Source organism: Marmota monax, unplaced genomic scaffold, assembly GCF_021218885.2.
Source record: "Marmota monax isolate L192 unplaced genomic scaffold, Marmota_monax_Labrador192_F-V1.1 WCK01_AAM20220418_F8-fsc00101, whole genome shotgun sequence".
Taxonomy (NCBI): Eukaryota; Metazoa; Chordata; class Mammalia; order Rodentia; family Sciuridae; genus Marmota; species Marmota monax.
The window spans coordinates 1,359,222-1,383,302 of record NW_026692786.1 but is presented as its reverse complement, the minus strand read 5'-3'; the positions used below and the strand labels follow the sequence as shown (position 1 = coordinate 1,383,302).

Genomic DNA, 24,081 nt, shown 5'->3' with positions numbered 1-24,081 from the left:
TTCATGTAGAGATCATTTCATAAGGTGAGTTACAATTCTTGAAAGATCCACTGTTACAATGTGTTGACACTAGCCTATGATCCACATTATTTGTCTAAAATTCAAGGTAAATTAGAAATCAATAATAGAGTAGCAAATATAAGTAATCCACTTGAAATTTTTCTTTTAAGACTTATGATGAAAACTTTCAACATGGAGAAAAGCAGAAACAATAGTAAAATTGCTGCCATTGTTAATAACATGTTGTCTTATTTATTTTATCTGTCACTGTATCTCTTGTACAGTCATTTCTACATTTGAGAAAACATCAGCTGTCACCCCTAAATATTAGTCTATTACTTTTGAGCCCCATCATTTTACACAATTTTGAATTTTTATGGAAGAGTTTAAGGAAATTGTAAAATGCCTTACATTCTGCATTTGATTGTTTATACTGTCATTTAACTTGTTCTTTTTATCCCCTTTTTACATACATATATTATAAAGATTTCATTGGGTTCTAAAAAATATTTCCAAGCTGATGCTGCCTATATCTAGAAACATGTAATACAGACTTTCAATAATTAGTCAAACTTAAAACTTGGTACGCATTGTTGGAGTCTATTATAAGGCTCCCTTATACAGTGAATAATCTGAATGGTGATATTTTTGTATCTCTATTTGTATAGTTATTATAAAGAGAAAATCAAATTTTGAAATTCTTGTCTATTTAGAAAACAGCAATATGAGATGCCTATGCATCAGAAACATTTTAATTTTTATTGTATTTACTTACTTATTTTGAGATGAAGTCTTGCTATGTTGCCAAGGCTGCCCTTGAACTCCAGGGCTTAAGTGTTCCACCTGTCTAAGCCTCACAGGTAGCTGGAATTCTAGGCACAGGCCTCCATACCTGGCAGTATTATAATTTGAGGCCAAAGCTGTAAAATTGAAATATTTGTTTATATATAATAGTTTTAATACCAACAGGAAACCATTTTGTTCACCTTTTCATTCTCCACCAATGTAATAATTGCCAGAGTATATGTAATTACTAAAGCTATTAAAAGAAGAAATAATCATATTCAGTTGTTCTGGGGCTGGTTTTTGAAAAGAATTACCTTTCTCATTGAGTCACTCTGTTGCAAATCAACAGACCACAAGCTTGATTTAATTATTTCTCAATGTATACTCTTCTATACCATTAGCTGTGGTCTGAATGTTTATGCCTCCCCAAAATTCTTATATTGAAATCCTATCCCTACGAAGATGGTTTTAGGAGGTGAGGCCTTGAGAATTTATTGGTCCTGGGAGTAGAGCCCTCATGAGTGGAGTACTTCCTCAAAAAGAGACCAAGAGAGGGGCTAGGGTTGTGGCTTAGCAGTAGAGTGCTTGCCTATCATATGCAAGACACTGGGTTCAATCCCCAGCATCACATAAAAATAAATAGAATAAAGGTATTGTGTCCAACTACAACTTAAAAAATATTTTTTTAAAAAAAGAGGCCAAGAGAGACCCCACCACCACTCTTTCTGCCATGTGAAGTTAAAGTGAGAAGACAGTTTATGAAAAAACAGGCCCTTATTAGGCATCAAATCTGCTGGCACCTTGATCTTGAAGTCTCCAGCCTCCTGAACAGGAGAAGTGAATTGTCTATTTGCCACCAAGTCTATAGTATTTTGTTATAGTAATCCAAGTGGACTAAGATACCACTGTGCCATGGGTTTTTTTTTTTTTTTTTGCTTCAATATCAAAGAATATTGATTATGACAATTCAAAATTATTTGACTGTTGTAGGTCCTTTTCACTTGCATATTTTTAAATCAACATCAGTTTCTATGGAGAGGAAAAAGCTGCTGGGATTATAAAGTGGATTGCATTGACTCTATTAGTCAATATGGAGATAATTCACATTTTAACACTATTAAGTCCACCACCCACAGCATGTATTTCTCCTTTTATTTAGATTTCTAATTTCAGCAATATTTTCTAATAATCAGAGTCAGATCCTCTATATATTTTGTGAAATTTATCCCTAATTAAGTAATAATTCTGTCATGGCAACTACTCTTGGTAAACAATTAGAAAAAGATCTTAACTACTGTAGGAATCATTTTTTGCATCTTAATTTTCCTATTACCTAATTAAGTTCCTTTGAGTTCCAGTGGCTTTTTGTAGATTTCTTAGGATTTCTATACACAAAATTAAGACACTTCTTTCTATCCAGTCTCAATATTCAACTCATACTGTGTTTTGTAGTTCCACGTTGAAAGTGTAAGAGTGGACATCCTTGGCTTTTGTCTAAGGATTGAAAAGATTTGTACTGACATGCTCAAATTATCACAACTCATGTCAGTAGAAATCCTTTAACCTGACTACTGTGTATTTTATAAAATATATTAATTTTTTGCTTTTTGGACAAAGCTGTCCCAAGATCACCTTGCAATTCCCCTGCACCATTGCTGGAAGTAATAATTTCTCTAAGAAATCTCAATTAACTTTGTAGGGAGTGATATAAAAGATGAAACATTGTGGACTGAATGTTTGTGTTCCAAAAAAAAAAAAAAATGCATACGTTAAAGCCAAGATCAACAATAGTATGATATTTGGAGGTGAGGGAAATAATTAGGTTAGATGAGTCATGAGGGTAAAGCCCCCATAATGAGATTAGAGTCCTTACAAGAATAAGAAGAGTGATCTATTCCTCCCTCTCAACCCCTCATCCCCCACCAAAAAAAGACCTGTGAGCACACTGTGAGAAGGCAGTTGTCTACAAGCCAGGAAATGTGCTCTTACCAAGAACTCAACAAACACACTAGCATCCTGAACTCAGACTTTTTCAGCCTCCAGAACTATGAAAAATAAATGTCTGTTGTTTAAGCCACCCAATCTTCGGTATTTTGTGATAGCAGCCTGAGCTGATTAAAGACAGATCTTGTTATTACAAATGGGTTCTGTTACACAACTATCTAAAAAATATGGAAGTGGTTGTGGAACTAAGAGAAAGGAATTTTGAGGTGCATGTTAGACACATGCCAAGCTAGGAGAAGCCAAGATTGCTGTAAAAGGACTTACAAAGATGATTCTGGTTAGGGCTCAGGAAAAAAAGAAAAAAGTTATACAGAAAGTTTCCAACTCCTTTAAGAATACATAAATAACCATGAACAGAATTTTGAAAAAAAAAATGGATGGTAAAGGCCATTCTGATGAGGTTTCTGAAGGAAATGTGGAAAATGTGTTAGACAATGGAGAAAAGGCTATCCATGGTATAAAGCAGCAAAGAATTTAGCTGAATTTTGTTCATATTGTAGTGTTTTGTAGGAAGTAAAATTGGATATTTAGCTTAGGAGATTTCTAAGCATAGTCATAAAGAAGTGGCTTGGGTCCTATTGATGACTTATAGTGAAATATAAGAAGGATGAAATGAATTGAAGAATTATTTGTTCAACAAAACAAACAATAACAAAAAATAAACTAGAAGATTGTTTATGTGTCACAAAATGAGAAAGTGTGTTTGGAAGAAAAATCCAAGGGTATGGCAAGGTACCATTGGTAAGATTAGTGTGGGTGTGAACCAGCAACCTAATCAGCTCTCAGCAAAAACTCTGCCAGTTTGAACTGAAGGGGACAGAGACAGGAAAATATGAAGAAGGCTGTTGACTTCTTAGATATCACAGGACTGAATTACAGAGCTATTTTCAGGGGTGCCAACACCTCAGTTTCAATAGACCAGACTGCAGCTGCTCAGAGTCCAGGGAATGGGGCAGTCTGGAGTCTTGAGGGCACTACTTCCACCTAGCAGTGTCTTTGGGTAAACCAAGACTCAGGATGCAACTGTACTTGAAAGGCTCACAGCATCACAGATAGTGGAGCATTGAATAAAAAAGGATTATTTTTAAAATTTACCATGTTGTCTTATTTGCTTTGATAGGTTTTAGAGTTGGTTGGGTTTCGCCTCCTCTTTCTTCATTGCAATTTCTACTTTTGGACTGGATTGTCTATTCTACCATTGTGTTTTGGAAGAACATAGCTTGTCAGATTTCCTGGGTTCATAAGTAGAATGGAATTTTGCCTCTGGTTAAATCATACTTCAAGTCTCACTCATATTTGATTTAGATGAGATTTTGGACTTTAGGATTAAGAGTCAATGCTGGAGCCGGGCACAGATTACACACTTGTAGGATTACACACTTGTAATCCAAGTGACTCAGGAGGCTGAGGCAGGAGGATTGCAAGTTTAAAGCCAGCCTCAGCACTTTAGCGAGATGCTAAGCAACTCAGTGAGACTCTTTCTCTAAATAAAAATATGAAAAATAGGGCTGGGGATGTGTCCCAGTGGTTGAGTGCCCCTGAGTTCAATCCCCAGTACCCAAAAGAAAAAAAAAACTCAATGCTAGAATGAGTTAAGATCTTTGGGGGTAATATGGAATGAATTTATTTTGCATGTGAGAGGGATATGAATTTGAAGGTGACTAGGGGGAAAATGTTATGGACTGAAATTTATGCCCCCCAAAATTCATAGGTGGAAGCTCTAATTACCAGTGAGATGTTATTTCAAGGTAAAGCTTTAGGTAATTAATTAAGTTTAGATGAAGTCAAGAGTGTGGAGCCCTCATGATAGATAAGATTAGTGCCCTTAAAAGAAGATGTGGTGGGGCTGAGGGTGTAGCTCAGTGGTAGAGTGCTTACTTAGCACATGTGAGGCATTGGGTTCGTTCCTCAGCACCACATAAAAATAAATAAATAAAGATATTGGGTCCATCTAAAAACAAAACAAAAAAAAAAAGCTGGTTTTCTCTTTCCCTTCCATGTGTTCCATGTGGATGCATCAAGGTGAGGCCCTGTGAACACACAGGAGAAAGCAGATCTGCAGACTAGAAGGAAAGCTGTCATCAAGAGCCCAGCCACACAGGCACCCTCATCTCAGACTTCCAGCATCCAGAACTGTGGATGAAATAAAATGTCCACTGCTTAAACCCCAGTCTATGGTGCTTTGCTATAGCAACTTGAGCTAAGATAAAAGCAAAACCCTGGATGCTCTGCTCACTACATTTTAGGTGATGTTTCTTAACCAATTCAGTTCATAGTGATAAAAACATTTTTAACCAAATTTATTTATTTTACATAGAGAAAGTGGCTTTGTATTTTTTTTTCCTTCTCGGACTAAATGTCTTCATTTCCAGTTAACAAATTTCCTGTCTACTTTTTAAAAAATATTCTTTTAGTTATACATGGACACAATATCTTTATGTTGTTTGTTTATTTTCATATGGTGCTGAGGATGGAACCCAGCGCCTCACATGTGTGAGGCAAGCGCTCTGCCACTGAGCCACAGCCACAGCCCCTTTCCATTTGTTGTTATAATGGAAACACAATATTTTCAGAACAACATTACTAAGGTTACTATAAAAATAAAAGTGATGAGTACTTTTAACTTAAATATTTAGAAATAATTAACATGTTTGATGCCATTTTTAAAAATATATAGAAAGTTATGTTTTAGCCACCCCTACAAGACAGGATGGACCCCCCCACCTAAACTTTAGTTCATATATGGAGACTGATGAACACACACACACACACACACGAAAGGGTTGTTATACATAGTGAGGTCCCTGGGGTCAGGCTTGGGTTTTTATTGTGGTTAAGATGTGGGATCACTTTCTTACCAGCTTGACTGGATGTGAGGTACAAGAAGAAGAAAGAGATGAGACTTAAAAGCTATGAGCAAACATCAAAAAGTGGAGTCAGACTTTCATTACAGTTCACCCCTGAAGTTTGGTTGATGACTGAAACATGCCATGTTTTGTTTAACTGAATTTGAACTTGTTAACAACAGCCATTATAGCACGCTATGAGACCTGAAGCCTGAAGCCTGTTAGGAAGGTGGACTTTCCACTGAGAGTCTCATGCAAGTGCCCAGCAGGTGCATTCAGAGAAGTGAGAAGAGTACTTGGTCATTGTCAATAATGTCTGGGATTCTGAAAGGGACAAGTGCCTCACTGAGGCCTGGTAAGATATTCCCAGAGTTATTTATCCCAAAGGGGAAACTCTTTGGACAATGGCCTAAGAGTCTGTAAAAATTTCTAGCCTGAAGCCAAGTATAACCTTGACATTACGGAGACCAGGGAGAGGAGAGCATGCTGATTGCAGATCACCTTTGTGCCACCATCTACCTCATTCTCATTCTCGTTAGTTACCCAATGCTAGCTGAAGTCCACACTGGAAACTGCTATTTCCTCCAAATTAATTTCTTAAGTTGCTTGTGGCTGCACATCAGCACAGAATACTTCAGCAGTACTGGGCCATCCATTTCTCCCCAAGGTTCTCCCTGTGCATACCATGAGCAAACCTGCAGAAATGATAAATGCCAAACCCACGGGGCACTTGGCAAGTGAAGAATAAAAGGATACTTACAAAGTATTTTCCAAATAAAAACATGATTTTAAAATAATTAGAAACCTTAGCAAACTAGATAGAAATAGAAGGGAAATTCCTCAACTTGATAAAGAACAACTACTGAAAAAATTGAACAAGCAACTTCAATCATAATGATGAAAGACTGAAATCTTTCCACCTAAAATCAGAAACAAAGGGTGGATTTCCGATGACACCACTCTTACTGTAACTTGAATTCTAGCCACTACTACAAGACAGGAAATGTAAACAGATTAGAATGGAAGAAATAAAACTATCCTTGTTTTCAGGTGGCAAGATGATCTATGTGTTAATTGATATATTTGCTAAGGCTGTCATGACATTATTCCACAGACTGGGTTGCTTAAGCAACGTAAAAATATTTTCTTTCTGTTCTGGAGGCTGGAAGACCAAGATTAAGGTATGGGTAGTTTTGATTCATCCTAAGGCCTCTCTTGTGGAATTACAGATGGCCACCTTCTTGCTGTGTCCTCCTATGATCTTTCCTTGGTGTGCACACATCCCTGTGTGCTTCTCTCCAAACAAGACATCTCCATCGAATAAAACTATCCTTCAAAAGTGATGAAGAAATTAATGCATTTCCACCTGAGGGAGTTCATCATCAATAGACCTGTTCTACAAGAAATGCTAAAGGAAGCCCTTCAGGTTAAAATGAAAGGACACTAGACAGTAACTCAAAACTATGTGAAAACATAAAGATAACTGGCATAGGTTCATACACAGGAAACTTTAAAAGCTTGTGTTATTGTAACTCCACTTTTTTCTACACTATTTAAGAGAATGATATATTTTTAAAAATTAATCTAGGTTTTTGGACATAAAATGGAAAAAAAGATTTTGTGACATCAATAACTGAAGGTGTTAGGAATGGAGTTTCATAAGAACAGAGTTTTCTATGTTATCAAATAAGGTGGTATAAGTTCAAGTTAAAGTATTATGACTCCAGGATATTAAGTGTAATCCCAAAGAAAGTGGTCATAAAATATATACAAAAGAAAATTAAAATGTTTCACATTTTAAAAATCAAACATAAAAGAAGCTTGTAATGCATAAAATAAAGAACAAAAAACATCAAAAACAAGTAGCAGAATGACAGAAGTAAGTCTTCCTTGTTAGTAGTTACTTTAAATATAAATTATTCAGCTCTTAAAGAAACACAGAGATTGGTAGACTGGTTTACAAAACAATACAAACAATTGAAAAATCCCATGATCCAATGATATGCTGTCTGTGGAAGACTCATTTTAGATTCAAAGGTTCAGATAAGTTGAAAGTGAAAGGATGGGAAGACATTCCATGTAAATTGTAACCAAAAGAGGGCAGGGGTGGCTATGCAGGTATTAAACAAAGTGTACTTATAAAACAATAAACAAAGGGCAGTATATATTTAGATTCAATACAACAAGAACACATGTAAACATTTACACACTGCTATGGTTTGGATAAAGTTTAAATGTGTCCCTCGAGGTCCACACACTGGAGGCTTGGTTGCTATTGTGATGGTGTTGAGGTGGTAGAACCTCTAAGAGGCAGGCAGGACCTAGTGGGAGATGGTGAGGTCATAGCAGTACTGGCCTAAGAAGGGTTCATGCTGGTCTCAAAGAGTGGAAGAGTTTTCACAAAAATTAGTTGTTATGAAGCAAGTTCATGGGTCTCCACTGTCTCTTACTTTCTGTCTTACTTTCTGTCTTGTTATGTGATCTCTCCCTCTCACAAGTGCTCCCATGATGACTTCCACCATGTCATGATGCAGCCAAAAGGCCCTTGCAAGAATCAAGAAGATGCTCTTGAATCTCCAGAATTTTAATCTCTTTCCTTAAGACAGCAGCCAGCCTCAGGTATTCTGCTGTAGCAACACCAAATGGAATAAGACATACCAGGTGTGGGGATGTAGCTCTGGGGTAGAGCTCTTGCCTAGCATGCATAAAGCCGTGGGTTCAACTCCCAGCACCACAAAAAGAAGTAAAAATAATTTTAAAAATAAAGTATTTCTCAAAAAGAAAAGATAGAAGATTCGAATTATTAAAATTAGAAATGAAAGTGGAGATGTTACTATTGATTCTACATAATAGGCTATCAAAATATATGAAGCAAAATTGGACAGAATTGAAAGAAGAGATAGAGAGTTCTACAATGCTAGTTGAAAGACTTCAAATACCCTGCTCTCAATAATAGATAGAACTGCACACAAGATCAATGAAGAAAAAAGGGACATAGCAAATATAACAAATCAGATCTAACAGAAATATACAGAACACTACCCAACAGTAACAGAATACATATCCTTTTCAAGTATTCATGGGACATCCTCCATGTTAGATCATATATTAGGCCACAAATAAAGATTCAGTGTATTTTAAAAGAGATATCTCCCCTGACCACAAAAAGATGAAGTCAGATTGTCAACAGCAAAATGAAAAAAAAAATGGACAACTCACAAATTTGTGGAAATGAAAGAGCACACTCTTAAACATTCAATATATTAAAGAAGAAATCATAAAGGAAGTTATAAAATACTTAGAGATGAAAATACAATATGCCCAAACTATGGAATATAGCAAAAGCAGTGCAAATAGGGAAATTTATAGGAATAAAGCTTACATTAAAAAGAGGCACAATCTCAAATTTATAAAATCAAACTTTACAACTTAGGAAACTAATAAGATAAGTACAAACTAAACCTAAAACTAGAAGATGGAAGAAAACAATAAGATTAGAACAGAGATAACTAGAGAATGGAAAAATGATAGAAAATAGCAACAGAACCAAAAGTTGAATGTTCAAAGAGCTTTTAAAACTTGACAAAACTTGACACTTAAGCTAGATTAATTTTTAAAAAAGATAGGGCTGGGGATGTAGCTCTGGGGTAGAGCTCTTGCCCAGCATGCACAAGGCCCTGGGTTCAATTCCCAATACCACAAAAAGAAGTAAAAATAATTTAAAAAATAAAGTATATTTCTCAAGAAGAAAAGATAGAAGATTCAAATTATTAAAATTAGAAATGAAAGTGAATATATTATTATTGATTCTACAGAAATAAAAACATGACAATAGAGCACTATGAACACCTGTATCCTAACAAATTGGATAACTTAGACATATGGACAAATTCCTAGAAACAGGAAACTTACCAAGACTGAGTCATGAAAAAATAGAAAATCTGAGTAGACCAATAAGTAGTAAAGAGAGTGAATAAAAAAAACATATACCCCCACCCAAAAAAATCACTGAACCTGAAAATTTAACCAATGAATTCTACCATTTAAAGAATTAACACCAATATTTCTTCAAATTTTTCAAAAAATTGTAAAAATGGGAAACACTTCTTAACTCATACCATGAGGCTAGCATTGCCCTGATACCAAACACCAAAACCACTACAAGAAAACTACCAACCAATATCCCTTATGAACAATAATGCAAAAAACTAGGAAACCAAATTCCACCCTGTCTAGATGGAATTTACTTCTTAAATGCAAGCATTTCTGACATGAAAATTTATCAATGTAATACACTAGTATCAACAGAATAAAGGGACAAAAACATCAACTCATGATGCTCATAAAACATTTGACAAAATTCAATATCAATTTATGATTTTAAAAACATGGAATAAATTAAGAATAGAGGAAATTATCTCAACATAAGCCAATTATGAAAATTCACAGCTGAAATCATACTCAATGAAATACTTAGAGCCTTTTGATCAGTAACAAGGATGCTCCCTTTCTCTATTTCAACACAGAACTATAAGTTCTAGTCACAGCAAGTAGGAAAAAAAAATGAAAGTAAAAAGAAATATAAAGGCACTAAAACTGGAAAGGCAAAAATAAAACTGTTTGCAAATGATATTTTCTTATATGGAGAAAATGCTAAAGCACCACACACACACACACACAAACGTTAGAACTAACAAATTCAGCAAAGTATCAGGATAAAAAAAAATCAATGCAGAAAAATGGGTGCTGCTACTCTACACTGATAATAAAAAATCCAAAAAGAAAATTATGGAAACCGTTTCATTTATAATAGCATCAAAAATATGATATTTAGGAAGTAAGCTGGAATTCTTTCAGTCTTAAAAAGAAGAGATTCTGGGCTGGGGCTCAGTGGTAGTGCACTTGCCTGGGGCATGTGTGAGGCAATGGATTAGATTCTCAGCACCACTTATAAATAAATAAAGTTCTATCAACAACTTAAAAAATATTAAGGGGCTGAGATTGTGGCTCAGCGGTAGAGTGCTCGCCTAGCAGTGGTGGGGCCCGGGTTCAATCCTCAGCACCAATAAAAATAATGTGTTATGTCCACCTACACCTAAAAAAATAAATGTTTTTTAAAAGGAATTTATTTTAAAAAAGAAGAAATTCTGACACATGTGACAGCACTGATGAACCTTGAAGACATTATACCAAGGGAAATAAGCTAGCCACAAAAACAAATGCTTATGATCCCACTTATATGAGGTATTGAGAGTGGTCAAATTCACATAAAGAGGAAGTATAATGATGGTTTCCAGGACCTGGGATGGGGAGGAAGTGGTGAAGGCGCTCCCCCTCCCACTGTCTTGACAGGGTCACAGTGAGGATGAATGCTGGCAAAGCCACTCTCCCACTGTCTTGACAAGGTCACAGTGAGGATGAATGCTGGCAAACCGAAATCATGAGACCCTTTTTTATGTAATTGGGACTTTTCATTTTCATGCTCATGTTCCTGACAGGAGGCATGAGTATGTTAAATGCTAAACCAAATTAAATTTCAGATGGCTAGAACATAACAGGTAGTTCATGACTTGAAGGCTGTTCTACTACCCCTCAATATGACAAGGACAAAATAGAAGGCTGCTCCTCTATCTCAGTACACTGAGGACAAAACTGATAATGGACAACAATCATTCTCTGAAAGGTCACGAGAATTTTAAGCACCACATTGATTATATCAACTAAGAATCCAAGCCCATATTTCCGGCCTCTTAGAAAGCCTAATCATTAGGCTTATTGCACAAAACCCACCATATGTAGTTTTATTTTTGATTAAGGAAAAGTTATGTTATACACTTAGGAAAGTTAAGGCATATGAAGGTATATTCTCCTCTTTTCTATAAATCCTCTTTTACTTCACATAGGGACTTATGATGAGCATAGTTAATGTTGGCGGTAAATGGACTGATGTTTAGAACTTGCCTTTTACTGAGAGAGATTACAAAGATATAAGAACAAGTGCACCTTGGGGCTGGGATTGTGGCTCAGCGGTAGAGCGCTTGCCTAGCATGGGAGGGACCCAGGTTTGATCCTCAGCACCACATAAAAATAAAGGCATTATGTTGTGTCCATCTACACCTAAAAAATAAATATTTTAAAAAAAGAACTAGTGCACCTTGACTAAGAAACAAAAAAAACTCTTTGAGAAAGCAGTTCAACCAGTTTTATGAGAATAAATGTAGGAATTAATTAAAGCAACTTTGTAAGACATATTTTTAGAATAATGATAGAAATATTATTTTGTTTAGATTCTTGGGTTTAGAATTCTTAAGTTTTTAGCTGTATGGCTTTCTGATATGCTTTAAGAATGGTTTATAGAATTTAAGAATGGTTTGTAGACTTTAGGATATTTTAAGTATAAGATTTAAGGGGATTTCTTTAGATGGGAATTTTAGATTAAGAATAAGGTGCAAGTATACTTTAAACTTAAAGGTTAATGATAGGTGAGGAGACTTAGAGTCTGGTTATGTAGTTTGGCATTAGCTAATAAGAAAATAGCATATCTTGGGAAAAATAGTACATCTTCGGAAAAATCTGAAAATGTAAATTAGTGATGCATTTTATTAACGATTCTGTACACTTAATAAATGATAACTAAATGCCACATCCTGGAAAAATGTAAATTGATGTTACATTTTTCTATATCCCTAGTGATGGTTAAGAAAATGTCACATCTTGGCAAAGTTTTTGAAATTGTATAATCAATGATGTATTCTGAATCCATAATGATGAGAAAAATTGCAATAAAAGATGACCCAGAGAAAGCTGTATTAGATTTCTCTCTCTGGAGATTGCTCCAGTGGAACAACCCCTGTTTCCTCCTTTTCATTGATGCCACTCATCCTTCAGGACTCCCTGGACCCCACAAGGGTATAACCCTGGCAAGGAAGGACAATGGTAGCTATTATTTAGTTGGTATAGATTTCAGTTTTGCAAAATGAAAAAGAATTCTGGAAATGGATGCTAGTAATGGATGTAAAACAATATAAATATACTTAATACCACTGAACTGTACACTTAAAATGATTAAGGTGCCAAATTTTTTTGCTATGTACTTTAAAACTTCTAATAAATCAAAAAAAATTGTGGTGTACTCATCCAACAGTGCTCTGCTCAGCAGTAAAAGGAATGAACTAGACATAGCCACAACCCAGAGATTCTCAAAATAATTATGCTTTCACATACAGTCATTCTCTCCTGTTGAAATCTAAAACAACTTAGTCAACATAATTGTTAAAAAAAAAAAAAAAGATAACTGTGCTCAGTATAAAATAAATCAGACTAAAAAAGAGTATAATATTTTATGGTTTTAATTATATGCAATTCGAGAAAAGTTAACAAATCTATAGTGGAAAAAAAAAGGTAAATCAATAGCTTTCCTAGGACTGCAGGAAGGGATAATAAAGGGGTATGAGGTAGCTCTATGGGTGATGGATATGTATGGGAGGCCATCCTCACACGTGATTTGAGTTACCTCCCTGGCTGGTGTCCAGAGCTTTCCCCACCCTCCTCAGGTCCGAGGGCTTGTCCGTGTGGAGATGTGTCTGGCCACTACCCCGAAGACCCAATTGTCACCCCTGACCTTGGGACACTGCCCCCCTTAATCTTCATTGGATGGGATTTTCCCCAGAATTTTTTGTTCCCCAATAAAAGTCCACTCCCTGGCGTATTCTCTCTCTCTCCCTAGCCTCTTCAGTAAACCTCGCTACCAAATAGGTGGCTGGAGGCTGGAGCTAGGAGGAGCCGTCCTGGAGCTGGTTTAAAGGTAATTAGAGTCTTGTCTCTTTAATTCAAAACTCCTTAGAGATTTCTCACGTTTTGAACCTTCATTCATGAAGCTGGTGCTGGTCACGGGCTAAAGATATCTTTAATATCATAATTACGATAATGTATTTATCATAATTATGATATTAAATATCATAATATCATATGATACATATGAGTAATGTATTTCAAAATTTATCAAATGTGTGCAGGTATAGTCAATTATTGTGTGACAATTATATTTTAACAAGACATTAAAAGAATTTGTTGCACATAAAAATCTGACCACCCATTTTAGAAAACTAGTAGATTTAGTAACCTTTATATTAACTCTGCCATCTCTCTCCTCATGCCTTGGCAAGCAAAGAATGTGACATCCATGGAGAACAGGATCCTTTCTCTTAGTAGAAAGGCCAGCAATGGCCTTGAGATGCATTGTGCATACAGCCTACAGTATGTTTAGATTATTTGCTCTCGCAGCAAATTTATTTGTAGGACAGACATGGTAAGATTCTGAGAATTTCAGCAAATCCTGAATTCTGCACAGCCACATTCAAAGGAAGCTTGTGGATGCACTTTTAGTGTAGATCCATTCCTGCTGGTTTGTGATAATCTCACCTATGCCCTATAATCATGCTCTATGTTTCTGTACAAATTATGGGTCCACCTGGGCTTGGAACATCTTGGTAAAAAGAGACATCTGTTAGAAGATGCTGAACCTCAGGTACCAGTTAAATAGCAACTGCTTAATACTGCTAGGGGAAAAGGGATACATTAGCTCCTGAAAGCTTCCACCTTATCTAGCATCCATAGGAAATCTCCCCTGTGCAGATTTTTGGGTGAACAAGGTTCAACATCTGTCTGACACCTCCTCATATAGCCTACTCTCAGAGCTTCTCTCTGGTGTGTTGTTGTGTTGAACAAAAAGGGACACATCCTCTAAGTATGAACTGCTCCTAGATGTCTTATAGGTTGTCACAACTGCCCCCTCCTTAGGATAACATGGTCATATTATGAAAATTCATAGCATTCAGACTGCAAAAATGGGCTCACCAAGCCACATGATCTTTCCTTAAAACCCCTGGGGGGCAATGCACAAGGCCAGATCTGGGCTGAGTTGTTCTTTACCATCAAACTGTCCCTTCTGAGGCAGTAAATTTGGAGGCACACACAACACTTCTTTAATTTAGTAGACATTTGCTCTGTTCTCATTCCACTCCTAACAGTGATCAGAACACAGAGATTAAAGGTGGCTTTATCAATAAAGCCCTTGTTATCACACAAAACAGCAATGTGCAGTAGGTATTTGGGCCAGGTAACACAGAGGCTGAATAAGTCCATCACAAGAATCACATTAGACCAATGTCCCTGAAAGAGGGAAACCTTTTCTGCAAGCTGCCAGTAGAACCCCACTCAGGTCTTCATGGCTAAAAATGGATCATGTCCACGGATAAATCTGCCACAGGGGAAGGGAAGGACATCTTCCAATGGCCTCAGGCTACTGATCATTCTCTCCAGGGAGCAGAAAGAGATCTGCCTTCCCTGAGTGCTGTGGAGAGGCTGACATACACTCTGGAGGTCTGTCAGTGGGAGAGCTTCTGTTATAAATCCTCACAGTGACAGAACTCTGATAACATTCACCGTCGGAAAATGCAACTCAGCTCCTGGAAGCTTCCACCATATCGAGCCTCCATAGGAAATCTCCCCAGTGCAGACTATTGGTTGACCAAGGTTCAACATCTGTCTGAGAGCTCCTCATAAAGCCTACTCTCAGAGCTTCTCTCCGGTGTGTGGTGTTGTGTTGAACAAGGAGGGAGTACATTCTCTATATTCCTTTCTCTGGCGTGAATTTTCTGATGCTGAATGAGGGTGGGCCTTCGGCTGAAGGCTTTCCCACATTCATTACACTCATAAGGCCTGTCTGGTTTGTGAACTTCCTGGTGCTGACTCAGATTTGACCTTTGTCTGAAGGTTTTCCCACATTCACTGCACTCAAAAGGCCGTTCATCAGTGTGAAGCCTCTGGTGGTTATTGAGGCTGGAGCTTTTGTTAAAGAATTTCCCACATTCACTACACTGATATGGTCGTTCACCAGTGTGAAGTCTCCGATGGCTATTAAGACTGGAGTTTTGGCTAAACAATTTCCCACATTCGTTGCACTCATAAGGCCGTTCACCAGTGTGAACTCTCTGATGTTTCATGAGGTCAGAGCTTCGGCTGAAGGCTTTCCCACATTCATTACACTCAAAAGGCCTGTCTGGTTTGTGAACTTCCTGGTGCTGACTCAGATTTGACCTTTGTCTGAAAGTTTTCCCACATTTACTGCACTCAAAAGGCCGTTCACCAGTGTGAAGCCTCCGGTGGTTATTGAGGCTGAAGCTTTTGTTAAAGAATTTCCCACATTCACTACACTGATATGGTCGTTCACCAGTGTGAAGTCTTCGATGGCTATTAAGACTGGAGCTTTGGCTAAACAATTTCCCACATTCGTTGCACTCATAAGGCCGTTCACCAGTGTGAACTCTCTGATGTTTCATGAGGTAAGAGCTTCGGCTGAAGGCTTTCCCACATTCACTGCACCTAAAAGGTCGTTCACCAGTGTGAATGGTCTGGTGTTGAATGAGACTAGCAATGTGGCTAAAGAATTTTCCACATTCATTGCACTTATAAGATCTTTCTCCAGTGTGAACTCTCCAATGTTTAATTAGGCTGGAGTTGCAATTGAAGGATTTCCCACATTCCCTGCATTCATGAGCACTTCTACCAGTGTGAATCCTCTTATGATGAATGAGGTTGGAGCGATGGCTAAAGAATTTCCCACATTCACTGCATTCATATGGCTTTTCTCCAGTGTGAACCCTCTTATGTTGAATAAAGTTGGATCTTCGGCTAAAAAATTTCCCACAGTCGCTGCACACATGAGGGCTTTCACCAGTGTGAACTCTCTGATGCTTTATGAGACTGGAGTTTTGGCTAAAGAATTTGCCACATTCGCAGCACTCATAAGGTTTTCCTCTGCTGTGAACCCTCTGGTGTTGAATGAGACTGGTAACATGGCTAAAGAATATTCCACACTTGCTGCATTCATAAGGCCTTTCTCCAGCATAGATTCTCTGGTGCTGAACAAGTGAGGATTTGTCGCTCAAAAATTCACCGTCCCTGAATTCACAGCTCTTGTTATGTCTTCGCATAGTTTGAGAATCCACTGCACCTTCACTGCTCCTGTGTGACTCCTCCACACTTGGAGTGACGTGATGCTGCAGAGAGCCTGATGTGGTCGCAAAGTCCTTCCTGCTGTCCCTGCACATGAAAGTCTTCTCTGATGTGTGGTCTCTGAAGGTCTTCATAGGACAGGCTCTGCCTTCCTCCCTTCTGACAGACCTGTCTGCATTCTGCTGTGCCTGTTGCTGGAGAGGACTTGCATTGACCTTGAACCCTCTCCCATTCACCTCACACATGGACGGCTTCTGCATGGGATATGTTGCCTGGTAGTCTTTCAACTGTAGGCTATACGTGTCATAAGGGTAGGTCTTCTGGGTAGATAGAGCTGCCTTGGAATTCCTGTCCTGTGAAACTCCTTCTACAGAGACACTTTGTTCAGAAGGTAGCTTCTCACCCTCTCTTCCTTGGCAAAAATCTGCAAACAGAGCAATGCTAGTGAAGTTCATATAAACTTTGATGAAAACACCCCAGTACATATCCTTGTCCAACCCTGGAATGAGTCCATAGAATTGTTGGTAAAGTGAGAGGCCTCAGGACAAAGTAAAAAATGCTATGCTCTGCAGTCTTATGCTTGACCAAGTCACAAGACAAGAGAGGCCTTATTAGAACCAAGAACAAAAGAATGGGGTACAGTACAGGGTGGAGAGGCCGTATCTCTAACTCACTTCTCTCCAAAGCCTTTCAGATGGGTCTTCACTGCTGTAAACCTTTGAGGGCTATGCATCAGGTCAGGCCTGGGAAAATCTGATTCCAACTGAGTTTTCAAGCACTTAAAGGAAATATGCATATCTCAGGATTTACAAAATGGAATCCAACACTGGAGAGTGCTACTGAGGAAGCTGTAGCAAGGAGGAGACGTGAGGCCAGAAAGGTGGGGCCCAACCAGGGACCCAAAGTCAGAGCAGAGATGCCAAGTGGGCAATAGGGAAGGAAAGGTAGAGATGAGTGTGGCCACTGGCTTTGGCACTAATGATGAATATAAGAAAAATGGTGGAATATTTTGAACACACTATTGACACCCCATCCTCCCCAGCTCCCACTTACCAGAACCAGGCCTGCCATAAGCCCCTCTTGCCATGGCAGTTGTCATATCCACTCTGTCAGGCACCCAGGGCTCTTTCCCCATATTCAGCTGGGCAACTATGTGGGACCTGAAAGATGTAAGTCCTGAGGGAAAGACAAGGAAGGTCAGTGGCCAGCACCTACCTGGGGGAACTAACCCACATCAGATCACAGAAAACTCAATATTACAAAAAGAACACACAGAGGAAGTCTGGCAGGAATATCCAGTGAGCAAGTAGCCACCACACGAGCACTTGGAATTTCTGGCACTCAAGCACAGGAAATGTGGGCAAAGGACAGCAGAACCCAAACCACTGTCAGGGATCTAGACGACCATCCAGGTGAGGAGTGGCCAAATCAGATGGGCTCTACCAGGCTGACTGCTAGGCTCCTTCTGCCTGAACACTTCTCTGCAAGGCTCAGGCAGCAGGTGTGGGGCTGATGGGGGACACGAGGATACTGCACACAGCTCCGCCCTGGAACCCACAACACATGGACTGGAAAGTGGAAGCAGTTCCCATGGTCTGGCTGTGAGAAGGAAAGAGCTGTCCCTTGAGCAAAGGGGACAGGCAGAGACAAGCTCAGGACACCTAGGAGGACATGACGGCCTTACCCAGTGAGGCTGTGAGTGCAAAGTTCTCCAGCATCACATCACAGTAGAGGAGCCTCTGAGCCTCGTCCAGCAGTCCCCACTCCTCCTGAGAGAAGTAAATGGTCACGTCCTCAAAGGTCACACAGCCCTGCTATGATGAGGACATTTCATTCTGTGATCAGTCTCTCTCCTCAGCATGCCCTACCTGTCCCCTGCTCACCCTCCTCCCTCACCCTGCTCCCCAGCTCCAGGAAGACACCAGGCCCAGTTCCTGCTTGCTCTTTTCTCCTGCTCCACATGACCACTCTGTCAGCCCACAGATGGCCACGGAGCAGTGGGTACAGGGACACCATCTAAGCTCTGGCCCTGTCCTGGAGGGGCTAAACCCCTCTTCAACCCCCTTCCCTAGTGCCATCCACGTCATGCTTCTCAGGCTCAAACAAAAGGGGGCTCCGTCTTTTCCCCTAATCCCCAGTGTGGATCCCCTCGGCCAAGAGCTCACTCCTGGATGCGCTTCACTCCTTGAACAACTCTGGACCTCACCACTCCATGCTCGCTGTCACAGCTACCCTCTCCCCTGTCCACAGCACAGCCATCTCCATGGACTCCCACATGTCACTCTGCACATGGCACCCAGAGAGTGCTTGACAAATACAGCCATGATCCCATTCTGCCCTGGGCCTTTGGTGTCACCCACTGCCAAAGGTAACCTCACCTCTGCTTCTGAGACCTGACCTGCTCCTGGCTTCAACATGAACCACCCGGAGCACACACAGATGAGGTGTCAGGTGCACTTGGCCCCTCTGTGTTGTAAATGCCATCCCTTCATCACCCACACTCAAAGCCAATCCCTCTGCTCTTCCTACTCCCATTCACAGTCTAGATCTTGAATGTCCCCCAAAGTCCCATATGTTGAAGACTTGGTCCCCAGCCTGTGATGCTATTGGGAGGGGGTGGAACCTTTAGGAGGTGTGGCCTACTGGAAGGAAATTAGGTCCTTGAAGGGCACATTGGGATCCCAGCCCCTCCTCTCGCTTTGCTTCCTAGCCATCATGAGCTGAACACTCTTTCTCTTCCACAAGTACCACCATGATGGACTATGCATGCACACTCAAAGCAACAGGGCTAAGCCATGATGGACTGAAACCTCTAAAACCATGAGATACAACAAACCTTTGTTCCTTTTAAGCTGATTACCCCAGGATTTTGTCACAGCAATGTAAAGCTAACTAATACATCCCACCATCCCACAGCAACAATTGTTGCTGGCAACAATTCCAACTAATTACCTACCCCTGAGCCCATTCCTCAGCCTGACTGAAAATCCCCAGGTTCCATTAAGGGTCACTACAAAATTCTGGAAAGAACAGGGGGGTGGATAAGGACAGCCCAAACCTCACTGGAGCATTACTTCTCTGATTACCAAACCTCAATATCCATCTCCTACCTATGCCCCGAGGAAGATCTGGCCACTTGCCAGATGCTTTTATCCCACACAGCATCCCTCGCCATGACCACCACTCTTCCTCATCCATTTTTGTGATGCCAAACAAGCCAACCCTGATGCCCAAGCAAGATGTCCTACTCTCAGTTCTCCAGCCACACCTTCCTCTTACCAGGATTGTCACCAGGACCTGAAGATTCCATCCTCTTAAATCTGCCACCTATCTTCACTCTTGTCAACACACGATGCCACAATTTGGATGTTTTGCAGAGAGAGAGAGAGAGAGAGAGAGAGAGAGAGAGAGAGAGAGAGAGACCCCCCAAACGAGAAAAGCAAGGGCTATTTCTTCAGAGCTGGCTAAACCAAGGGAGTCAGCCTCCATTGCTGAGGGTTTGGCAGAGGCTCAATGGGAGGCAGAACTGGGGGAAAGCATTATAATGGAGAACAGGGAGAGCTGCAGGTATGCCCTAACTGGAGGCAAAGGGCGAGGCTGGCGGATGTTGTTTGTAAGTGGACTCACAGAAGCAGAGCAGTCTGTATGATGGGTCGGGGAACACATTTGGCTTTTTGTGTTTGGTCCTAAGTTGGACACAGGAAAAACAATCACAGTTGTCAGTTATTAATCAAGCCTGGACCACACAGGTGATCAATTGTCACTGAAGTTGTTATTTAATTAGCTGGACTGTCACTAGAGATGGCAATCTGGCTTCCTGCAAGTCTGACTTGCAGCAGGCTGGCCTCCTGGGGTGTGTATGAACTTGAGGGGGTGGTTTCCTGGGCAGGTTTCGGGTCAGAGTGCCACTTTTACATATGGTCTGGCCATGGTTCAGTTTGCATATTGTTCTCATGCCCTTAATTAACACCTCCCCCCGCCAGAACATATATTATCAATCCACTCTTCAAATCCACTCAGAATCTTGAAAACATCAGAGATTCAACATGGCTAAAACCTAACCTATTTCCACCAAAAATTCCCACTAGAACCAACCTCCTCTCTCAGTTAACAGATCATCCATCCTTCCTGCAGCTAAAACCCAGAACCATGGTGTCATTTGTCCTCCTTCTCACCTGCCCATCAGAAAGTCTGCTCAGCAGATCCAGAATCCACCTGCAGTTCTTCTACTGACCTGGACTACTGCAGTGAGCTACTCCTTGGCCTGCCTGATGTCCATCCTCACCACACATTCAAGTTTCCACTCTGCATCCACAGGGAGTCTGGTTAAGATCCAAGTCCTACCACCTTCATCTGCCGCAGTCCGGCTGGGCAAAATAACCGAGAGGTGACAAGCAACTTGAAGGTTGAATCAAGAACGACTTTATTGCGAGTGAACTCAGCAGGAACTGAGCGAGAACTCAAAGTAGCGGGCACCCAAGGTAGCAGGAGCCACTTCTCTGCGGGACAGCAGAGGTACATATACCCAACTAATTACACACAGCTTAACTCAATTAACATCACCTAGATACAGCAGTCAGCCAATAAGGAATCCTCATCATCTTAATGGCTTGCTGGCGTTGCTTCACAAACTTCTCCTCCTGGCAAACTGCCAGGCGCCATCTTGACTTGATTTGCATCCCCAACGTTCATCCTCTGCTCTAAATCCTCCACGGCTCCCAGCATCTTCTGGGTGGGCTGCCTGGTTCCAGCAGACACAGAAACAGTAACCTCACATTTCCTGGCTCCCAACTCACTGCACACAAATACACACACACCGACCCTCACAAACACTTGTACATGCAGGTTCCTGTGGGCAGAAAACCCTTTCTCCCTCACCCTTCAGAGTGCAGAAATGGAAACGGCTCTATGTAAGTCCTGGCCTGCATTCCAGGACCCTAAGCCTGGAATGACGTTCCCTGCCCCCCAGGGTTCTCTGACTCAAGCAGGGAGAGGAGCGCCAGGACCAAGAGGGTGGGGATCCCACCACAGACGGTCTGAAGACCACCTACTCACCTGCCTGGGGCCCATCAACGCCGCCACAGCCATTGAGGCCTGGGAAAGGTCAGAGGCAGGTGACAGAGGTGGCTCTCAGGGACTCAGCCCCACCACCACCTATCCTGCCAGGCCCGGGTGAGACAGGACCCCGGGCTGAGGGTGGTGCTGCCGCCCTCAGTGCCCCCTCCCTAAGCCGTGTAAAAGGCGCACAGGGCCCAGGCCGCCTCTGTGGGTGCGGAGAGCGGGCGGACCTCCAGACCCCGGCGGACACCCCAGTTCCAGGGGGTCCCGGCTGGTGCAAAGGCGGGACGGAGGGTCCGAGCTTCCCCGTCCTTCCTGCACGATCCGGAAAAGCCCCCCGGGCAGGGTCAGCGGCTAGGCCCCACGTTCCCACCCGATCCAGGGTCTCCGGCTGCAGGGACTCAGAGCCGCCACCGGGAAATGACTCGCCGGACTGTCGCGCAGGAAGTTCCAGTCTCCGCCTCCGCGGCCAGAAGTAAAGCCGCTCTCCTGCAGCCGGTGGCCGGGCGCCAGCCGCCGATGCACCAGCTGAGCCCCAGGACCCGGTCTCCTTTCCGCCCGCGGCCCGGCAGCGGGGGCGGGGCCTGGGCGGGGCCCGGGGCGGCTCCGCCCCCTCCGCCGGGCCGTCCCTGAGTTTTCCTCTTAAAGGGACCTTTCCCAGCGCTAGGTCACGCCCGGGACGGATCCCGCACCCGTCCTGCCGGTGTGGGTATTGGTGAGCCCTTCACCCCTCACTCAGGGATCTAGATTCACGTTGAAAACTGAAGTTAATACCTGATTGGCGGATCTTTGTGTACGAATATTAAGTGTTCTAATTCAGTCCTTCTCAAACCAGGACGTTGGCATCGCCTGGGAATTTGTTGAAATGCAAGTTGGAGACAACAACCCAAACTTAAGGACTCCGAAATTCTAGGAATGGGGTTCAACTTTCAATGCCTTAACAAGCCATTTGGGGCGATCAAGCAATCTTTGATTGCTCCAATTTGAGAACAGGGACTCTCTAAAATCCAGTATATAAAATGGGGAAAATAACACTACTCACATCTAATGGGTAACAGGATACATGGAAGGTACATGGTTTCTGCTTTATATAAAAGTTACTGCTATCATTATCATCATCATCATCATCATCCCAAGACTCACAAACAGGGCTGTGAAAGGGCAGTAAGAGACCCTTCTCAACAAGGTCATTTAGGGTATTTGTCAAAATATAAAATACAATGCTCTCTAACTCAATAAATACGTGAAGGCATAAGGTTGTATCCCTTGGGTCCTTTCATATTATTTTCTCATTCTTCTTTTATGAGATGCATTTATTTTTTAATTTTTAAATTGATTTTAAAATGACCTGTGTTTATTATGTACAGGATGATATTTTGGAAATAAGCATTGCAGAATGGCTGAATAGAGCTAACTGGCATATGCATTACCTCTAAGAAACAGGAGCTTTTGGCTTCATACAGTCACTCTAAATGGGTGCTGAAAAGGGGCCACCCTGCCATGTTGTTGGTACAAAGGACTATCTTATGGAGGTTCAGGAGAGGAGCTTACATTGCCTGGGCCTTATCTAGCACCCTAACCATCCTGGTGTCCCATTAGCTTCACCTCCTAATACGTGCCAGATTGTCCCCTCCAACACTACCACCCTGGGCCAGTTCACTGTTAATGTACTCCTGAACAGGGGAGTGGACACCTCCCTGGGACCCCACATCAATTCTTGTGTTCTTCATACAGCATCCCCAGTCAGATTTAATCAGATTATGTCACTGGTTAAAACCCTTTCTTGGCCTCCAAACAGAGGTAGAATAAATCCAGATTTCTCATTGTGATCCACAAAGCCCTGTAATCTGGCCCTGCCCTTTCCTCTCTCCCTTCTGGACACACTGTTGTTCACCTGGACTCTGCATCTTGGCATGTCCCGTCCTTTGCCGGGGATGTTTTCTCTTTGAAACCATCTGTTCAGGCATCAAATCACCTCATTTCCTGTCTACTTACCTCATTACTGCTCTATATCCCCTATGGTACAATTTAATTTTTTTAATCTTTGTTCTTATCTTATTTTGTGTTGCTATAACAAAATACACTAGGCTAGGTACTTTACAAAGAAAACTGATTTATTTGGCTCATAAATCAGGTGCTGGAAAATCCAAATAGCATGATATTAGCATCTGGCAAGGGCCTACCTGATAGTGTCACAAAGGGGCCAACCACATGGTGTGGCCTTGCTTTATAACAACCTGTCTCGAGAACTAATTCACACTTGTGAGACCAACCTACTCAAGAAGATCAACACTAGTCCTTCCTAAGGTTCTTCCTACTCAAGAAGATCAACACTAGTCCTTCCACATGGGGTGGCCTTGCTTTATAACAA

General features: G+C 41.2%; 2 protein-coding genes across 6 annotated transcripts in view; one reads left to right on the top strand and one right to left on the bottom strand.

Annotated features, from left to right (window-relative positions):
* Positions 1-14,754, top strand: part of Znf30 (zinc finger protein 30) — a 29,476-nt gene extending 14,722 nt beyond the window's left edge. Inside the window, exon 3 of the transcript XR_009227073.1 lies at positions 8,135-14,754. The gene's annotated coding sequence lies outside the window, so the exon portion shown is untranslated. The remainder of the gene's footprint in view (positions 1-8,134) is intronic.
* On the bottom strand, positions 14,597-22,213 carry Znf792 (zinc finger protein 792). Of its 5 annotated transcripts, none has more exons than XM_058580460.1 (4): positions 21,708-22,213; positions 18,337-21,393; positions 17,706-17,828; positions 14,597-17,076 (listed from the first exon to the last, which is right to left on the bottom strand). In XM_058580460.1, exons 2-4 carry the CDS (start codon positions 18,368-18,370, stop codon positions 15,173-15,175), a joined length of 2,061 nt encoding a protein of 686 aa, XP_058436443.1. In that variant the 5' UTR covers positions 18,371-21,393; positions 21,708-22,213; the 3' UTR covers positions 14,597-15,172. The 5 variants fall into 5 exon arrangements, with proteins under 5 accessions (XP_058436443.1, XP_046303950.1, XP_046303952.1 ...); XM_046447994.2 differs by having other exon boundaries at positions 18,337-18,466; XM_046447996.2 differs by having other exon boundaries at positions 18,337-18,463.
* Positions 22,214-24,081: the final 1,868 nt, after the last annotated feature.